Source organism: Sphaerodactylus townsendi, linkage group LG05 (genome assembly GCF_021028975.2).
Source record: "Sphaerodactylus townsendi isolate TG3544 linkage group LG05, MPM_Stown_v2.3, whole genome shotgun sequence".
Taxonomy (NCBI): domain Eukaryota; kingdom Metazoa; phylum Chordata; class Lepidosauria; order Squamata; family Sphaerodactylidae; genus Sphaerodactylus; species Sphaerodactylus townsendi.
This window is the reverse complement of record NC_059429.1, coordinates 101,498,225-101,516,226: the sequence shown is the minus strand read 5'-3', so window position 1 is coordinate 101,516,226 and position 18,002 is coordinate 101,498,225. Positions and strand designations below refer to the sequence as shown.

Here is an 18,002-nt window from a genome sequence, read left to right as displayed (position 1 = left end):
ACTGCTAACCTTGTCCATAGCCTTTACAACTACAGCCTGTATCAAAAGCCCTCCTCAAAGTCTGATTAATGGACCTATTGTACTCTTCACTGTCTGTCTTGTTACTTCTCCAGATACGTTAATGATTGGGTCAGTTGAGCATGTCCTCCCTACACTGAAGCCCAGAGATTTTTTTTAAGGCTTCACACTAAACATCAGCATCAGTTGATCTGGAATTGGTCTCTGTCCAGAGGGCTGAGCATTCCTTCTTTCTTTTCGTTAGGTAAGGACTTTGTGTGCTTAAGAGAGAGAAAGAGAGACCCCTTTAATGTCTCATTTCTAAACAGCAGTCCAAGAGTTCTACTCCAGCACTGAACTTTAATGTTCCCCACTGCCTAGCCTCACTGCACAGTTGCTTTCACTTGCCCTTGTGTTGTTTAGATTTACAAATGTCAAAACTGCTTTCTGTGTGGGCGTTGCAATGTTTTCTTCATTCTCTGTTATGAACGCCAAGGCCAAAGATCAAACACAACAAGATTTCTAAGAAATATCAGCTATTTCTTCCCTTCTTCCCCCTACAGACCTGTAATCTCCCTTGGCAATTCTGGCAAAACAATTCCTGTGGGAGTTTCAAGTTTCTTTCACTAACCAAACACTTTTACAGCCTGTGATCTCTACAGTAATCTCCAGTGTTTTCCCAGCAGGTTTCATTTCAACCATGCACACATTTTCACCAAAAGCTACTGAAAGAAGTTTTAACATCTTTACTTTTTTTCTTTTTCCAGTCACATTAATCTATCTCAGAGCTCAGTGAAATTGTCATCCTCTGAAAGAATGTGTATTATTGCAATTATTATGATTATTATTTGAGGCCCAGACAGACTTGATGGTTAGCAATGGCTTCAGTTCTTCAAATATGGAAGAGGATGGTGATCTTTACATGTTATCCTTTGATGACAATATTAACTTTTCTTACACAAAGTGCATGCAACCACACACCTCATCCACATGCAAAAACATCTGAAAGGACATCTTTAGTACAGGTAAATTAGCATGACTTAAAGAAAAGTTTTACATTGCCATCCTAAACAGATATACTCAGAATTCTATTCAGGAATGTTCAGGAAACTTCAGGTTACTTCCAGGAAAATATTCTCAGGATTGCTTGGTTAATGTAATACTTGTGTCTTAAAGAAACCATGAAATAAGTTGACAAAAGTTAATAGCCTACAAACTCTTATTTGCTTGCTAGTTTGCAATATGTTAATATTAGGCAGCTGACAGAAAATAAAATATACAATTTTTTTCAAAGTTTTCCTGGCTGGACACGAGGAAATATCACATAGGTTCCTTCCACACGTGCAAAATAATGCACTTTCAATCTACTTTCAATCCACTTTGCAGCTGTGCGGAATAGCAAAATACACTTGCAAACAGTTGTGAAAGTGGATTGAAAGTGCATTATTCTGCATGTGCGGAAGGGGCCTTACTGTCACTGGCTGTTTACAAGTCTGTAGTAAAGAAATCAGAATAAATTTGTAAGGATTGCATTGGCTATTTTCTCAACAGCTGCACCTCAACTGACGGTACTATTGTCTTTCGGTGAAGCAGAGTATACCATGCCACCATCCTTTTATTAAAATCTACTGGTCAGTAGATATCGTTTACCATTAAAAACACAAGGGACAGAACAACACAAGGGACCAAGGTGTGAAGGTAGATGAGACAACAGTTTATAAGCCAGACAGAAAATCATTGGCACTAAGATAACAGAATAACCTCTCAAGGAATATTTCATCCACCGTTTTCATAATGAAGATTGTAAAATGTGTCATAGATCTTATATTGCTCATTTTATTTTAATCCATTCTCTGCATGTGTTTCTCTCTCTAGATTCTGGATTACTTAATCTTGTTTCTGCAGCGGTAACAGTTCATTAACTATCTATGTTCTAGCTGTTGCTGGTTTTCAGGCTGTGGGGCCGTGGTCTGGTAGTTTTTGCACCTATGACTGACATCCACATCTATGGCTAGTATCTTCAGAGGTATGTCACAATGAGATGTGTTTCTCTCTGTGGCACAGTGTAGAATGATTGTGCGGTGGGGTATTTGAGAACAAAACATTAGGAACAAATGCTACCAAACTACAGCCACACAGCCCGGAAAATTCACAACAGCTTGTTGATTCCAGCCGTAAAAGCCTTCGACCATATCTTTTTTCTGTTTGTATTTATTTGCTTATTTGGAAATTTTCCAAATTATTTTGCAATGAACCAAAATAAATTTAAATATTTTGTTCTGGAGTCCAAACTTTTCTCAACCCCAAAGTCTCCCAAGTTTAGTATATGTGCTGCCAAAGAGAGTCCTCTACCTGAAAGTTTCAAAGCAGCTTACAAATCACATTCCCTTCCTCTCCCACAACAGACACCTTTTTCAGCAGGTGAGGCTGAGAGATTTCTGAGATAACTGTGACTGGCCCAAGCAGGCTTCATGTAGAAGAGTGGGGAAACAAATCCAGTTCACCTGATACCTTCTGCCATTCTTGATCACTACACCATGTTGGCTCTTGATGGATTAAAATCAAATCAGACCCTGTGGACCAGGATTCCTTTTTCAGTTGTGATTTAACCAGTGCACCCTGTGTACATCACAGTGCAAATTGAAATCTTGTTGAGCTTGAACGAAAAGATCCAGATGTTTTTTTGATCTATGATTTAATCTATGCACATGTGCCCAAATCAGTAGCTTTCAAGAAAAAAAGGTGCAAATTGAAAATTGCAAGAAACATATTCCCTTCTAAAATTAATTTTAGAAAGTCTCCAAGTTAAACTGAAAGGCAGGTGGCAAAGAAGACAAGATCAGTGCAACACATAATAACAAAATAACAAAAGCGAACTACTTATCCTGAATTTTAACTTGCTTGAATACTCTGCTATAACAAAACAGATTAAAAAAATGTAACAGACACATGCATGTGGAATAGCAGATCTGTGTGCACAAACCTATCAATGTAGGTACTCTGATACTGGATAAATGAACTGCTAAATAAGAGATACAGCATACAGCCAGGCCAGATTGCTAATTGCTCCACTTGCAACTCTTGAGATATTATCTGCCTCTGGCACCTCCATCAAATTAGTGCAGATATGAAGTATCCCTAGATACACGGATATCTTTTTTTAATTGAAATGTGTTAGATGGAAGAATTATTTTAGGATGCATTCAGAGTACACTACTAAACCCTGAACACAGCCTAAACCTACAGTTTCTAGAAGCAAAGTCTGCTGCTAGAATTTTTGAATGAAGCATCTGATTCTAACACTTCTATGGCACCTCTAAGCAGCCTGACAGTCTGCTCTGAACTCCAGCAAGTATATGCATTTTGAAGGGAGCGAATAGAAAAATCTCAGACGGTTAGGAAAAAATACCAAACCATTAAGCAAAAAATGGGAATCTAACATGACAGTCTGTCAGTCACTCAGTCAACAGGAGAGACTTATGCCAGGGTGGTCTTTGCAAGTATTTCTACCAAAAGTGCTCGGGATCTTCGGAGTGTAAATGAAGTCATGTTTGATAGAACACTTTGAGGAAAATGGGAAGGGCAAAAGTAATAATGTTTCCTGCTCATCCAGTCCTCTCTTATTAAGGTTATTCTAAATGGATGGCTGTTTATCAGACAGACAGCTGCCCATTTGTAGTAAGTCATGAGAGGAAAGACAGAGGCCCATTATACAGGAGTGTTTTCCTCAGGGCTCACTGCTCCACAGTGGGGTCATTGTGGGGTCTCCTCATGTTTTCTCTGTTTATATGCGAGGTGGTGCCCACTGCCTGCTGCGTGCCTTGCCTGCCCCTACTTCCAGGATGCTGCCGGTTGTTGCAAGATTGTTGGCTTTGTTTTTAAAGCCCTTTAAATTTTCATATTGATATTTCTGTGATGATATTTTTGTGCTTTTTGCAAAAGCCAACAGTAGATCACCTGGAAATGCCCATGAGAACTGTGTGGGAGGGGGAGTCCGGAAGGAGTGGAAACCCAGAAGCAGGGATAAACATAAGGGTTTCCCTGCTCTCACTAACTGCAGGGCTCTTGGAATCTGCAATGTCATAACACAGATCACATCAGTACAGAAATCTCTGACCCGAAGGAAATGTTCCCTCATTGCAGGGCAGAGCAGCAGTGTATAATCAGTCTCTCTCTCTCTCTCTCTCTCTCTCTCTCTCTCTCTCTCTCTCTCTCTCTCTCTCACACACACACACACACACACACACACACACACACACACACACACACACAGAGAGAGAGAGAGAGAGAGAGAGAGAGAGAGAGAGAGAGAGAGAGAAAGAGAGATCGAGATCGAGATCTAACTCTCCTCACCCTCATGAATGGCTTCTGGCTTGTCACAGAGGCCAGGGGACACGCCCCCCTGGCCTGTGACTCCAGAGCCGTCACTCCAGGCTGCAGGGGCGTGTCCCCTGGCTTCTGCGACGAGCTGGAAGCCAGGAGACAAGGTAGGCATTCGGCGACGGCACAGCTTGTGCGAAGGCTGTGCCACCGCCTGCCGCCCTCCTGGGACCGTCCATGCGAACGGTCCCAGGGGGGTGCGTCGGCATTGTTTATGCAGACGCACCCCCGCACCGTTGCGGTGTGGAAAGGGCCCAAGATTGGAAAAACAAATTCAGATAAATCTGTATTATAAAAAATCTGTATTACATAAAATAATAGCTTAAAAATGTGCTTAACAAAATAGAAACATCTACAATTGATGTTTGATTCATTATCTGATACCATGAAACCTTCTTTGTTTTCAGTGTACCCTGAGATTTTGTATTTCAGAGCTCTGGAAGTGTCTTGTTTATGTATTACTTTACCTTCTATTTTAATTGTATAGCTTTTGCTTTATAAAATGAAAAGATCATACAATTATTTCACTGAAGGTGAGCTGCAACTGTAATATCTTTCCAAATTGTCCACACCATCTTGAATCCTCCTGCTGCTGTTCTGAGCTCCATACATAAAACATCTGCTTCCTGATGATACAGCAGTATTCCCCACTAATATATACAAACCTTGAAAGAGGGTAAATCCACAAGCAAATGCCCCCCAAACACTTTGAATGCTTCCAGATAGTGTTCTGTAATCATTAGCCATTGTGCATAAGGGTACATAGAGGGTTGCTGTTATTGCTATGGGTTCTGCTGGGCTAGGAAGAAGTTGCTCATAATTCACTGCAGCCCACACCTTAAAAGCCTTCATAGCGCAATGCAACCCTGTCATAACTGCTAATGCACTGAGTCCTCTGATAACATGATCTGAATTTCAAGCAATAATGGATTCAAGTTCATGCACTGGACCACAAATAATACAAACAAAGATGCTCTTCAGAGTGTAATTTTTAAAAGCCATACTAAAGCCTTTAAAAAAAAATCTGAGCATGATCAAAACTGTTCCCTTGTTTTTAGCTCATAAAGCATACCCAGTTCTACCCAGTTCTTTTACTTTTTAATGTAGTATTTGCATATGTCAAGTTGGCAAACAGAATGCAAATTAGGATGGCTTGATTATGGCTGGCCTTAGTCCAAGAAAGACTCTAGACTCTGCCCAGATCTGCTGTCACTGATGTGTCTGCATCATCTCACTACCTGACCCCACTTCCTTACCAACCATAAAGAAACATCCATTCAGTCCTTAGCTTCCAGAAACACCTACCATATCCCATTACTAAGTCCCTCTCCCCGGGTCAAGCAGCTGGCTTCTCTGGTGATAGTAAAGGTGCAGAGGGTGGCATTCTCAGTAGTTGCACCAGCCGACCCATTTATTTCTTTAATATATTTATATTCCACCCCCACCATTTAAAGCAGCTGTTCAAAAAAATGAAACAAAAAACCCAATCAAATGCAATTCAAAGCGAAACATTACAGCATATACATACACACAACATTTAAAACAGCAAACAAGGCAATAATATAGCTTGTTCTTCTCTTCTAAACTGCCAGAAGATCAGCAGGAAAGAACACTGATATACCAAAAGCCCATTACAAACCTCCAGGACAAATGTTCTATCTTTTCAAACTAACACAGTAAATCTTGTACTGACAGGAAAGAGTATCAATAAATTAATCTGCTTTACTGTGCATTTTCATGGGATACAGAATTCTCAAAGGGTTGTTTTCACCAATAACCTTTTGCCCTATTAAAGGACTAGGGGAGGGAAAAAAACTATCATTGACTAAGATTTCCATGATATAGTAGATATATGTTTAACTGATGCCTCTGTACAGGCAGCACAAAAAAGTATCTCTCCTGACAGACTCATCTGGGATAATAATACCATAGTTTATTGGGAAGACCAAGTGCAAGAAGCAATTTCACCTGATACAACTTTTCTCAACCTGGCACAACAAGCTACATCTCTCAAAATTCTTTAGGGAACCAAAGGAGCATGAACAAACAACTGTGACTACTTCATAAGCTGAACCACACATTTCTATGACCATTGACTTCAATGGACATAGAGGGTGCAACTTACTGGTGTATATACCTGTGTTGAAATTAAACATGACATTAGCTGTTTTGGGTTGGTCTGGAGATATCTGAAGTCTGCAGAACACCCCTGAAATTCTGGCAGTAATCAACATTTTCTCTCTCTTAGGAATGTTTTGGTTTTGAGGAACTTAGAAATTAGAAGGGTGAGAAAGAAGCTGACCTATAAAACAGCTGGTAATTGGTGTCTCTACCCCTTAAAAAATTTAAAGATATTGGAAGAGATACCTAGCACTTGATACAAACCAATAGTTGATAGTTGGGTAGACAAGAGGCCATGTCTACTTTTAGAGAGGCCACAACTTCCCATAGGAATTAACAAGGCCATCATTTCCTTGGGGTAGACCTAGTCTTTCTACAACACATAAGAATAACAGCCCCTTTATGTCCAAGGGCAAATTAAACAGCACAGCCTTAAATGTAACTCTGCTTAGGATGGCACTGTATGACCTGAAAGTTGTGGTGGTCAGCAGTAAACTGTGTTAAAGGTGCATAAAAACACCCAGAATATTGGTTGTGGTGGGTTTTCCAGATTGTGTGGCCGTGGTTAGGATCTTGTTCCTAACGTCTCACCTGCATCTGTGGCTGGCATCTTCAGAGGTGTATCACAGAGAGAAATATGTTACACACTGTGTCCAGTTACACACTGTAACAGACTTCCCTCTGTGATACACCTCTAAAGACGCCAGCCACAGATGCAGGCAAAATGTTAGGAACAAGATCCACCAGACCACAGCCACACAGCCCAGAAAACCCACCACAACCAGTTGAATCCAGTCGTGAAAGCCTTTGACAACACCCAGAATAGTTTATCAAAGAGTCTGCATATAAGCTTGAATTCTGCACTTCTGCTTACAGCTGTGTAAGTCACAAGGTGCATGGGAACAGGCACTTCACCATTAACATCACAGTCAGGAAGTATTCCTCATATTACTGCAAAAGCCTGCAATCAGGTAGAGCTGCTATGTGTGCTATGAGTTACAGGAAAGGCTATATTCCTGTGCACAGCCGGAGTGCTGGCTTTTGTGGCATTTACTCTCCTTACAGACATGAAAGAGCAACTTAAGCTAAGTTCTACTGACGTAGCATTCAGATTTCATTGCAGATTCTTTGTCAGACTACTTTGTATAGATCGGACGAGCCCAACAATTTTGCAAATTGTTATTTGTGTTGTTTTCCTAGAGCCAGTAAGTTAGGCCCTTTCTGCAAGGGCCAAAAACGACGGCCTGGGGGCGGTAAAAACGCCGCCCCCAGGCCGCCGTTCACACAGGCGGTGCTGCTGCAACGCAGCAGCGCCGACCTGACTGCGCTTCCCCTCCCCCAGGGCGGCATCAGGCTGCCCTAAACAACAACCCTTTAAAGGGTTGTTGTTGAGGGGAAAGCGTCTTCCCGGTGGCGCGGTGCGAACCGCGCCGCCGGGAAGATTCTTCTTTTCATGTCCCTTCGGTGGTCGCCGTCCTGCTGGCCTCCTAAGTCCCTCCCTCGCTGTCCTCCGACCCCTGGAGGTCGGAGGGCAGCGTGGGCGGGGCTGAGGAGGCCAGCAGGACGGCGACGCGAGAGGGACATGGGAAAGGGAAGGGGGGAAGAGGCGGCTCAATGCGGAGCCCCCTGCCGTCTGCCGGCCTCTGGAGAGGCCGTCCGCATGCCTGCATGCAAACTGCCTCTGCCTCCACGCCGGCGGAATTCCTGCCGGCGTGGAGGCGCCCTTACGGCCGTGCGGAAACGGCCTTTGAGAAACATGTTCATGTTAACTCAGAAATATGTCCTGCTGGTTTTAATGGGACTTGCTCCCAAGTAATTAATTATATCTGCGACTAAATGAATACGCCTAATCAGTCAACATTCACTTGACCACGGAAAGGCATGATTTGGAATCTACACTATAAAATCGCAACATTTTGAAGAATATAAAGAAAGCACTCCAAACAGATATAAAATCCAAAGGCTTAGCTTATAAATCAGTTTATGAGTTCTAGAGGCAATGGCTTGCAAGACCAAATTGTTAGGCCTCTTATGACTTATGAAGAATAACATAAAGAATATGTAAGACATTAGATGCAAATTTGTTTGGCTTGCACTAAGGTAGCAAGTTCCTTACAAATAAAGCAAAACAGAAAATATTCATGAGGAAGTTTCCACTCCAAGAAATAACACAGGAAAATGAGAACGTTTCAACAGGATGCTCCTTCTCTGAACAACTGGTGTTCCCTTCATCTCTCATCTGAGAGGCTGGTTTTTTTAGTACCTTGATGAAATCCAGGCTACACATTACTGCAAATGTGTATAACCGAAAGATCCTTAACCTTTAATCCACTATTGCTCACCAAGAATTACAATTAAATATTACCCAAGACACAAGTAAAAGTAGGACAAAGAACACCAGTCTAAAGGCAACTTTACTTACACGATTTATGATATAGGCAGACAAGGGAGAGAAAGGGTCTATAAAAATACAATTTCTCATTTAAGACCAATTGGCACTTTGTAGAGAACCAGTTTCTTCCTTGTCTTTGTTGCTATTACAAAGCCCCCTCTTTTATTTTCTTTCTGGAAGCACATCACACATACTAGAGGTCCAATTTACATATTACAAAATCTACATGTTCCACACTAGCATGTTTGGGGGAATTCCCATTCCTAGGTGTGCATAGGCCAAATTCAGACCAGGACTGCAGCACACAGAGCAAAAATGCTTAAAACTTGCCCTGTGTCATTTTCCCAAACTGAAGTGATACCAAGGAACTACTATTTGCTCAGTAAGTAAATTTACATGTACTGATGATTGCACTTCACTTTACCAAGTAGAGCAAGCAGTGACACTGTAGTGTTGGTATGAATAAGGTCTCCACAAACCTAGGAAATGAGTTTCCAGCATAAAACCAAGACCATTTGGCAGCCCCATGGGCTGCCTAATTTGTGAATCACATTGGCAGGAATATTTTTGTTTCTTCTACTGAGCATGATCAGAAGTGGAAAATGCTGGGGGGAGGGGAGGGGACGGGCAATAACAAGGAAGAGGTTATTTCCCTGTTCCAAATCCCAACCCCCTGCCAGTAGCTTTTATTTCCTGGGCTTTAAATTCTAGAAAATGCACAAATGAAACAACACAACAGTAAACATTTTTTTGGGGGGGTCAATTTGGAGTGGGGAAGAGGAGGACAGAGAATTACACTGCTTCCCTAGGCTTTCCTATAGTTCCACTGGAATTTTCTTTACTGAGCTACACACCTTTATGTGTATGGCATACTAGGGTTACTGGAGAACAGCAAAATCCCTCCCCCCCCCCCAATTGGTTCTCAACCAAATATTAGTCTTGGCACAAGGATTCCTCTGACATGCTGCAGATGGTGCTAGTGTGACACAGACTCTCACTATTGGAAGGGATATTTTAATGCTCAGAAATATATGCTAAATTCCCCTTTACAGTTATATCTTTCACTATATTCAAGTTCACACTTTGTACTGCAGCTGCTGAATGTTCCCAGGCAGCCAACAATATATGTAAATCACCTCCTATCTGGACCATAAACTCAGATGAGATGAAGGAATCAAAATATCAGATACACATTCTAACTTACTCTTAGCTACATGTCTAACATACTATTGTCCCTGAGTATACTTTTTGATCATATAAAACATAAAATCTAGAGCCATAATCGATAAAAGGAGTAGAGTAATATAAAAAGGAAAGGTGAAACTAGCAAGGCCTTCCCTTGACATTTTGTTTAGCTTTGTTTAAAAGTTTTGTTTAAGCTGGATCTCTGACTGTTGTTTATCAACCAAGGTCACCTTCTTTCTCTTTCTAATATGGGGGGGACAACAGCAGCATGACCTTTTCTCTACTGTAAAAAGGAGGAGTTTCCATAAGTGTACCATAAATACTGGGCTTCAGATTCCAAAAGAGACTTGGGAGGACTGTCAGGCTAGAGAAAAGAGGCAGAGAAATGGTAGGAAGGATCCTTAAATGACTAAACACAAACATATTCAGTGAATGGAACAAGCTAAAAAAAATCTGAACCACTCAAATCTTAAAAGCAATGTGATTGTCATATCTACAAAATGCAACACATAATTAGATTGCCTCATATATTATGTCAGTAACAACTGTCTCAGTTCAGAAGTCACATGGCAGACAGCCTGAGGAAAAAAAGAAATTGACAAGATCTGGTCAAATTTCAGGCTTGTGCCCAATGTGATGGTCATATTTAGAAAATGTAATATGGTAGAGGCTGACTAGTGTAAGTAAGAAGTAAGGTTAGGGACTAGGAAACGAGCGTTCTTTTCTTTTTTTAGGGCTGCTTGGTAATGTTGACTATTCCAGTATCTGTTGACCGTAGCCAAAGCAGAATGGTAAGATTTTTGCTAGAGGTTTAAAAGGCTTCTGATTTACTGACTAAATATGAAGTTGGTTGTTGTTATTTAAATACCTCACTGAGTTAAAATCTAGCAGCTGTATTTTCTGCTAGTTCATTCTGGAGATGAAGTGGCAAGCTACTCAGCTGAAACCCCAGCTGCATACCTGTGTTTTCCCATTTTCTTTCTCCAAACAAATATGTCAATTTTGCTTCTACAGAACAATAGCAGCAACTGAAAAAAGAACCAAGGAAGTGGAAGAAATGCACTCAGCTATGCATTCATTGTCTCAGTCCTGATCTGAAAGGAAAATGCAAAAGGGTGTATCTGGACAAGAAAAAAATCAGGAGGGGAAACCTTCTTATTCAGAATTAGCTGTTTTAATTGCACTATTTATTATATGCATCAATATAGCATGACAGCACTTCATACAGTTTAAAAAACTGACATGCTTTATGATTCCTCATCTTAGAAATGTTCTCTGTAGACAGCTTTGGTTATAGAGAAAGTGCCTCTTTCAGAAGGAAAAACAAAATGTCTTTGCTATGACTGCTGTACATTATTTCCTCCACAGCAGACTACCTGTCACTGTCAAATAGTTTGTCAAAACAGGCATGGCTGCACGTACCTTATAATGTGATTCTGTCTCCTCTTCCTGAGTAGAACTGGAGGGAGATGGTGTAGCAGATTTGCTTCCGGGGGGTGATGGGGAACCATGGGTAACACCGCTCCTCAAACCCATCTGAGAAATCAGCTGTGACTGGCTGAGGGCACTCATGTGACCGCTTAACATCCCTGGTCGATTGATCAGGGGAACTTGATGGTTGGAATCATAGGAAGTGGCGTCTGAGTGGACCATCTCTTGGATCTGAGTTAGGAGAATATTACTTTTTAATTAAAATTGTATTGTATTTTTTGTCTTATAAAAATTACGTTATGATGCAGGTTGGGCATATTTTTTTGCTTAGGTGTTAAATCACCGTGGGAAAAAACTAGTCTTTTCCATGCTGGGAAAACAAAACTAGTTTTAAAAAAACTTGTTTAAGGCATTCAGTTATCTCCTATTGTCAGAACTGTTCCATTAAACAGAAGTGTGCAATCAAATTGCAGAAAGTACAGCATCATATTTTGATTGCCATTTTTTAAAGAAAAGTATAGTATACAGCTAATATTAGTATATGTAGATTAGATTTCTAATGCACTAATATTTCCCTGGACAGTCCTGAGATCCAAAATTCATACCTCACATAGCAATGCTGCTGTGGTGCTTGTCACTAAAATAACAGCAAAGACAGCTGATGTCAAACTAGGCCATGCACTATCCCAGATCCCAAATACGGCAAGATGCGGGTAAGGGTGCTACACAGACAAATAAGGTCAACACAACAGATTTGCCAGTTGCCCCCTTAATATTTCACTTTTCAAATGACCACATACACTCTGGTGAGGCATTTATGTTTCCTGCCCCAGGAAAATTATGAAAGATATTCCTATTCATTATAAAAGCCCAAATAAACGATGAGATTGTATGATGAAATGACAGCAGTGTCCATTCATGAGAAAATAAGCAAAAAATGAAAAGAAACTTGACCAAAAGGACCACACTTTACAACAAAATACTAAACAGAATACAAACAGAATACTAAAACTAAAGTAGTCCAAACGTGAAGTATATTTCTCAGTTCTGAATGGGTATTTCCAAACTTGAAAATTCTGTACTTGCTGACCTAGTTAGGGATTTGAAAACAGAAACTGAGGAAAAGACAGGTTTTAACTGGAGAGGAGTTCCCAGAATAAGAATGTCTTATACTATAATTCTCAACACTATATGTGTGTGTGTGTGTGTTTTATTGCTCTTATTGAAGGTCAAATCCACTAATACCTCTATCAATAGTTATAAAAATAATGTATTCCCTTCATTCAGGCCAATATAAGATTTGTTTCAGTGATACAAACATTAAGAGAATATATCCACCTCTGCAAATATAACCTGTGCTATCTAATCTTTAAACATGGGCATATTTTTTTTAAAAAAATGCAAAACTACAGCCAAAGACCCACCAAGGGCACTAGATATTAAATTGCTTAAGGCTAAGCTATTTGAAGTGAACAATTTTTAAAATATTCTGTCCAGTAAATCTTTCTCATTTGTATCAGATAGGAGAAAAATTAGGTTAGAAGTTATACATACTTTTGCTTTAGGGACATTTGAAGCAAGCTGATCTGGGAATCAATCCTTTTAATGTTATAGGTATGAAATGTTTGCTCACCCTGGCATTTCTTGCAATGCATTTGAAGCATCTGCCACCACCCAGTCCCAGCATTTGGATATTAGCTTTACTATAAAAATCACCTATCTGGTTTACAGAAATCTATATGCTTAATAGTGAAGTGTGGCCTCCATCTGTGGATATCTAAATCCATGGATTGCAGCCTCAATGACACTAAACAAGTTTTCCTGCAACCTTGGGAGACCCTCCCAGCATTGCAGAAAAATCGGATATCTTAAAATAAACAAGTACACATTTGAGTCCCCTTCCCCAAATAAAAGACTGTCTACCTTCAGCATAGTCACGGTTGCTGCAACCGAGCCTGGGAATTACTGCAAGCTTGATGGAAGCTGCACTGGAGCCTGGGAGCTGCAATGTATCTGGTGATAGCTGCAGCAGGGTCTGGTAGACATGGCGGGCCAGGTGAGAAAGTGGTGAGAAGACGGGATTCCCCCAGCCAACACTAGTTTTTTATATACTGACACGCAATATAACTTATACCTGTATACATTATAACTTTATTATATAAGAATTTTTGTGTCTTAGAAAACTCCTGCCTTCGTCCTCTAAACCACTCCTGACAGCTGGGAAATTTTTGGGATAAGTTTGTCAGGTATCACCTGGAAACTGGTGGAGGGTGGTATGGACTTTCTGGAAGTGATCACATCACCAGTGACCACAGGGAAGTTCTAATATTTGGGCAAAAACTTTATGGTGCAATCTGTTTTAACAAAGAGTTTTGTCAAGAAACCAGAGTGTCCTTATGGTCTTTGGTGACATGATGATGGCATTTCCAGAAGTGATGTTCACACTGGCATCCATTTACACCTAGTAAGTCTCCTAGTAAGTCTCCCACCTAGAGAGAGAGCACAGGGCAGGGGATACCTTGCCCTTGGCAGGGGGTGGATGGATGGGGTGGGAATTTTGTTTTGGGAATAGTTGGGATGTGGTGCAAACATCTGCATTTAGAAGGGAGAATGTTGTAAATTCCTGGAACCCACTGTGTAAATTAGAATGCCTTCTGCTCATGCACTCATGGATTGGAATCCAACTCAACAGTAACATTTTTGGGGAAATAATGCCTATTGATATGGGATCACAGAATTCAGTTATGTCAAAGTTGTTGTCATCCTTCTTTAAAATAGTAAAAAAATTAATGTAATATTTTAATTAACATTTTACATGACCATGCTTCACATCTGTTACAATTCATTTGGCTACATGAGCAAAAAAATATTGCTATAATCCATGCCTGTGATTCTAAGAAAGGAAAATACATTTGAATGGAGGTTAAATGATACCGATGATGGAGTTCTGTGACTGAAACTACAAAAAGTGTAAAGCTACTGGAGGATATGAATTGAGACAGCTGCACTGGAAAAGGAGGGGACTAACTCTTTCTTCCCCTGTACCATTTCCCCAACTGAAAATGTGCCCTTTCTGTTTTAAACTTCTGCAAGGTAAAAAAAAAAACCACAGACACAATTTGAGTGCCTCATTTAGGCTTAAAGAAGCCAGAGAAAGTGGCATTGAGGGAAGTGTTAAACCTTCTCTCTCATACAGCTGTGGCCCCAATACAGATTGCTTCCCCCCAGACTAGATATCAGGAGTCCCAATCATGGAATTCCAACATGATGTGCTTCCAGAAAGAAAATATGGCCCTGAGAAAAAGACAAAGATCATGCTGTATCAGTAAAGGACAAAACCAATGCATTGTTAAATGGGACAGTCACAGAGATGCTCCAAACTTAATAGTTATTAACAAGATTACAACTTTGTCATTTTAAGGTAGCCTGACCTCTTTTATTGTTTCATGGATGCAATGGTCCTAAACCAGACTATATTCTGGGGTTTCACATTTCTCCTGCTAGGTATTAACGCTATGTTCTCTGTTTGCATGAGGAGATGTGAATACCTATTAAATATACATTCCTCTTCTGTTGTGGCAATTCCATACCATGATAAAACACAAACTGTTGCCACAACACTAATTGTTTTGCCAAAAGTAGGAACAAAGATCTCCATGACAGGAGGCAGTATACTCTGTATTGTCAGAGGCAAAGGAGAAGGGATGATTACTTTTACTTATTTATGTTATTTACAGCCCACCTTTCTCACTGAGACTCAAGGTGGAATACACAATGTAAATTAGGACAATCAATGGGAGGAGGAGAAATCTAATAAAGAGTGAAATAGGACTAGGATAGCAGTAATCTGAAATAAGGCATCAGAATGAAACATTACATGTTAAACAATGCAAGAAATGGTATTGTGTGTGAAAAGTGCCATCAAGTCGAAGCAGCAGTGGTTTGCCATTGCTTTCCTCTGCTTACTGTTCCTTAGTGGTTTCCTTTCTGACCCTGTTTAGCTTCCAAGATCTGATGAGATCAGGCTAGACCATGCCACCTTCCCTCAGAAGAAATGGTATTACATAAGTAAAAAAAATGAACTGAAAGCAAAACAAAAACATACAACAATAGATAATACAGATTAACAGTATAGTCCACAGTCCTGCTCTTGCTACCGAAATGTGATCCTGAATTATTCTGTTATAAATTATCCTTTATAAAAATGCTCTCTGTTTTACATAGCTTGTGGAAAGTCAAAAGTGTAGGAAAAGCAAGAGAAGGGTTTGTGTTTATACCCCACTTTTCTCTCCTGTAAGGGGACTCAAAGTGGCTTACAAACTCCCTTCCCTTCCTTTCCCCACAACAAACAACTTCTGGGATAGGAGCCCTCCTGACTTTCTCAGATTGTGAGTGCTACTGGATATGAGCCTCCTGCATACAAATCTTTGGCTGGTGAGCCAGCTGCAACCCTTCCTGGGCAGAGAAGATTTTGTCACCGTGATACATGCCCTGGTAATAACTAGATTACTGCAACATGCTCCACATGGATTTTCGTGTGTTGGTGAAAAACCACAGGAGTAGTGACTTGTCCCTCTCAACCAACCATATAAGTAAAAAATCAAACAACTAATTAATTTAGTATCCTAATGAAGAGACCCATATATTTTGGATATACCCATTTTTTCCTGCTTGTTACAGAGGTGGACCTAAGCCAGATACTTAGGTACAATCAGATTCAGACACAGCAGAAGCCAGCGGGAGGTAAATCAAACACTGTCTTAAACATTTTTCCCGACTTTTTGCTTTTTATATTAATCTGATTAATGTTAACATGAGTTTAAAGACCCAGGGCTTTATTTATTAACAATTTTCATTTCCGATAAACCCACTGAGGTGCAATCTCTCATTAGCAGGGGACTCCTGCCAACTCCATTAGCAGCTCATAAAGTAAGAGATGCAGGGAAGAGCAGGGAGGGCTCAGTAGGCTTCTACAGAAATAAATCCAAATGCAAAAGCAGATTTATTGCTATAGGTTGGGAATCAAGAGCTTTTCTACAACACAAGGCAGCATGTTGGTTTCAGATACTAAAACGGCATGGGGGTGTAAGTAGACTGAAGAGCAGGAGTAAATTCCATAGCTCTTTTCTGTATGATTCAATAAATGTGAGGATTTGCTTTGTTTTTAAAAAGTTACATTTGTATTCCATTTCCGCCTCTCCTTGAAAGAGATCAGTGCCTCATTCTAATCCACTCCGGAGCCAAATAACCCTTAAGCTGTTTCACGTATGCATATTCATCACTGGATGACTGCAATAACAACTTATGACTTGATATGAATTGACCATCCCAGATGGAACTGTCATAGCACCTTGTAATAATTTAAAAGTAATCTTTTTGAGTTAAGTCCTAAGCTGCCGGCCATCAAATGAACAGTAATCAAGTCTGGAGGAATCAAGTGCTGAACCAGCCGTCGCAGACATCCACCCAAGTGGCAGGAGCCCCCCACAGCTGGCCCTTTGCATGGAGTTCAGGTTAAAGCTCAGGGTCAGCCCAAGTTTTTTGGCACTCTAGGGAAACTGCGACTTTGGGAGCCCCGTGTTCAACAGACAGGGAAATGAGAAGTCCAGGATGAACGTTTTACTAAAATGAACAATATAATAATCAACCTCTCCAGAAGTTCTCCATGCTTCACCATGGCATCTACAGAGCTGCACTGGCATGGAGGGGGCATTCCCAGGTTCCCCCAAAAGGTGGTATAAGTCATTTTCCATGATGGCCTTCCCCAAGAGTTTCTCCTTCTCCCCAGCACCTGCCCCACCAACTGCTTCTTTAGAAGCAGTGTGGCAGTGCCATCCCCAGCCACCACTCTACTCCCCCCCCCACTTTGCATTGGGCTTTCTGACTTTGGCAAGGCTCCATCTGTTTCTCAAATCACTTTCCACCGATTTACAAAATATAAAAGCTAGGACAACAGATTCACTTTTCCTAGCGTCCTCTGAACTATTCTTATAAAAATAATGATACTACATTGCCTCCCCTCCATTCCTCTGGAAAGGAAGCTTTTTAAAAAGTTATTTGTTCTATATTATTAACTTGTATCAGCCTATTAACAATGTCCATTCTAATATACAATGAAAATGGTAACTTGTTCAGTTACTTCAGATTTGATCTGTTTAAGGGAGGCCTTTAAAGCTAAAGAATGCTAAGAACAAAGAATGTATTTTCCTTATTTTACATTTAAATTAAGTAAAGTTCATAAAGTATGGATTTCATGATTGTGGAAGGATATAATATAGGTTGTTGGGTTTTAAACAAATCGAAAAGATCATTCCCATCTGCAGCTACATTAGTCTCTTGGGCAAATACTGTATTAAGATATTTTTCAAAATTCTTATTATGGAGCCAGTAGACCACAACGGCTCCATTTATCCATTAAATATGTAATCATACATTTTTTCTTTAAAGTGCATATTATTTATGCAGCAGAGCAGAACCAGCCCAGGAATGTAATTAT

The 18,002-nt window shown here is 40.4% G+C and overlaps 1 protein-coding gene across 8 annotated transcripts in view; it reads right to left on the bottom strand.

Annotated features, from left to right (window-relative positions):
* The window catches only part of TOX2 (TOX high mobility group box family member 2), a 289,944-nt gene that overhangs the window by 56,043 nt on the left and 215,899 nt on the right, over positions 1-18,002 (bottom strand). For 6 of the 8 annotated variants that reach the window (XM_048496202.1, XM_048496198.1, XM_048496200.1 and 3 more), the window contains one exon: positions 11,498-11,737. The exons of the other annotated variants lie outside the window; for them this stretch is intronic. In XM_048496202.1, coding sequence (XP_048352159.1) covers positions 11,498-11,737 — 240 coding nt within the window. The remainder of the gene's footprint in view (positions 1-11,497; positions 11,738-18,002) is intronic. 8 annotated transcript variants of the gene reach the window in all.